This window comes from Chaetura pelagica, unplaced genomic scaffold (genome assembly GCF_000747805.2).
Source record: "Chaetura pelagica isolate M959 unplaced genomic scaffold, ChaPel_1.0 scaffold76, whole genome shotgun sequence".
Lineage (NCBI taxonomy): Eukaryota > Metazoa > Chordata > Aves > Apodiformes > Apodidae > Chaetura > Chaetura pelagica.
This window is the reverse complement of record NW_009970723.1, coordinates 10,575,856-10,578,695: the sequence shown is the minus strand read 5'-3', so window position 1 is coordinate 10,578,695 and position 2,840 is coordinate 10,575,856. Positions and strand designations below refer to the sequence as shown.

The following is a 2,840-nucleotide window of genomic DNA, read 5'->3' as shown; positions in this document are numbered from 1 at the left end:
ATTAAAAGGGTGCCTACCCCTTTTCCATTCAGCCAGCAGCTGTTCATGCTGAAATACTCCTCTCTGTTCTCCTGCTTGAGTCCTTAGCCAGTGGTACAGACTTACCCCAGGGCAGACCAGGAAATCTGCAGCCACAACATTGGTGATATAACTGAGGGAGCAGATGTTTTACTGCACAGAGCATAAGGAAAGGAAAATTAATTAAATAGGCAAATGCCTTTCTCAGGATGTAACTATTTAAGTTATTTAAGGTGCAGGAGATGTAAAAGGTGGGCTGCTGCAGAGGACAAGCCAGCAAGATGGCTAAGGAAGCAGGTGCTCCCTAGTCTGAGTGTAAAATATCTGTACTGCTCAGTGGCATCCTCCAGCTGGTCAGTCTGTGCTGTGGTGGAGCCATCCCTTGGGGACCCTGGGCCAGATGATGGGAGCATGCTAGGCAAGGTGCTTTCAGGAGTGAGAAAAGGGGAGAAGGGAGATCCAGTGAGAGATGTTGGGCTTGCACCAAGAACCCCCTTCCTGCAGGAGGAAGCAGAGAACAAACAGCTAAAGCAATCAGGTCTGCATAAAGTTGTGAACTGACTGCTGCAGATGCTGTGTCGGGGGAAACAAGAATTGAATCCGTGGAAGAAATCAATGCACATTTACAGACCAGGTCTGGAGGGCAGAGTAATGCCCCGTGCAGTGCCTATCAGCCAGAGGCCAACGAGATGCAAGGGAAGCAGAAGGAGCTGGTCAGACCAGGGCCGTGCTGCCTTGGGCTGGGATTGGGATGTGCTGCCTCTCCATGCAGCCAAGAGGCTCCCCCGAGGCCACCATCTGTGGCTGTCTGGCTGCTGCTCTCTTCCAGCTGTGCCACACTGTGCAGATACCTGACACACGGAATTCTTGTGTGCTGGAACTGCATGATCACGTTTACAAGCAGCATTTGGATAACCAGTTCAGAGATGACTACTCGTCCTTCTTTAAATATCAGCATTACCTCTCTTTGAGGGGTGGCTAATACCATACATGACCAATGGATTTGTCTGTGCAGAGAACAGCTGTGGGTGGCACCCGTGCCATATGGGACCATAACCTCTGCTCTCTGTGGAACAAATGGTGAATGGAGTTTTTAGCTGTGTGCACACACCAGTCCCCAAGGAAAAGGCCACCCTGTTGATGACCAAGTCTTTATTATCTGTGAGACACAACAAATTCAGGGAGTGAGTTGCTGCCCTCCCTGTGAGCAGGATGCTGACCAAGGAGAGAGAGAAATGAGAGAGGGGGAAGAGAAGACAGGGTGAGGGGATGAGGGAAGGGAGGATGGAGCCTGGGTGGCCGAGGCACAGAGGCACACCCCAGTGCAGGACAAGACCTCAGCAGTTTTACCATTCCTCCAGGCTCTGGGAGCTGTGAGTGCCTGGCGTGCTGTACAAGTGATAAATTCACCCGAAGACTGATTTCATAAGGAAAAATGTAACCTCGGTCCAAACCCAGATGGTGTTCAACTGTGACTAAATAAGGAAAGAGCATTTCATAAATGAGCATCCTGCTGAGGGCAGCTGCGTGCACTGGTGCCACCCCACTGCCTTCAGCATCCAGACAGCAGGTCCCAGCCAGTCTTCCTGGGATATTGTGTGGCTGTTTCTGTCACCATGAGATAATGAGACCTCTGCATTAAGATAACATGTTTCTTACCAGCTCTTTGCTCCTGTCATATCTCACAGGCAATCTATAAGATGGTTTCTTCTGTAATGAAGATGCCAGAAGATGAGTCAACACCAGAGAAGAGGACAGAGAAGATCTTCCGTCAGATGGACACCAACCGTGATGGTAGGCACCCTCCAGGCACCAGATGGGCCACCACATCTGCCCCTTGTGTTGGGCAGTTGGGGTGTCCTGCCCAGGTGGGGAGGCCACCACAATCCCACCACTGCTCGTTTAGCCGCCACAGACAGCAGGGTGCAGGCAAGCAGGGCTTTGCCTTGCAGGGTTGCTTTCCAGGGGTTTTCCTTGGGCTTCCCTGGCTTCCTTCCTTTCACTGTACTTGTCCAGAGGCTTGGCAAGTGTGCTGCAACCCACCACGTGTGCTAAGCAAACGTGTTTTTTTCCTAGGAAAACTCTCTCTGGAAGAGTTCATCCGTGGCGCCAAGAGTGACCCGTCCATTGTGCGTCTCCTGCAGTGCGACCCCAGCAGCGCCGGGCAGTTCTGAACCTCTTCTTGGGATTAATTATGTACCTGCTTTTTTTTTTTTTTTCCTTGCCAAACAACATTCATGGTAGTGTTGCCTCTGTATGGCCAACTATGCCTTCTTTTGTGGCATCTTATAGCTTCTTTTGTTGTGGATTAATATAAGAATGCTGAATTGCTCTTAACAATTTGTCCAGAGCACGGGCAGTACTGTTTTAAACAGATATTGTGGTGTTATAATTGTTTTAAAGACTTTGTTTTGTTTTATGTTTTAACATATCTGTTTGGGAAAGCATGCGTTGAGAAGGAGGAAACCAACAACAAAACCCTTGGCAGCAAGACACACTGACAGATTTTTAGATTGATGCTTTAGGAGCTGAGTATTCACCTGCAGGACCTGAAAGTGTAGTAGAGGTTGAACCAAAGGGGTTGTGACGGGTAGGATTCACCTGGAACCTCCTCTCCTGTCCAGGAGGCACCAGTTAAGGTCAAAGACAGGATCAGGAAGAAGTACAAAATGGGTGTGAGGTGTATTGGCCACACCCCTGCTCCCACACCTCATTGTTTCAATGCTGTGAACATTTTACAGGACATGCAGGAGAAGGGAAAAAGCAAAGATGGACAGTTTTTCCTAGGTTTACAGTGTTTGATTCACATGACTTTATCTGAA

At 49.2% G+C, this 2,840-nt stretch overlaps 1 protein-coding gene across 2 annotated transcripts in view; it reads left to right on the top strand.

Annotated features, from left to right (window-relative positions):
• NCALD (neurocalcin delta) overlaps positions 1-2,745 on the top strand; it is an 8,355-nt gene extending 5,610 nt beyond the window's left edge. The window contains exons 2-3 of one of the 2 annotated variants that reach the window (XM_010006458.1): positions 1,707-1,812; positions 2,095-2,745. In XM_010006458.1, coding sequence (XP_010004760.1) covers positions 1,707-1,812; positions 2,095-2,192 — 204 coding nt within the window. In that variant the 3' untranslated portion in view covers positions 2,193-2,745. Of the gene's footprint in view, positions 1-1,704; positions 1,813-2,094 lie in introns of both variants that reach the window. The other variant, XM_010006459.1, reaches the window with a different exon arrangement.
• The last annotated feature ends 95 nt before the right edge of the window (positions 2,746-2,840 follow it).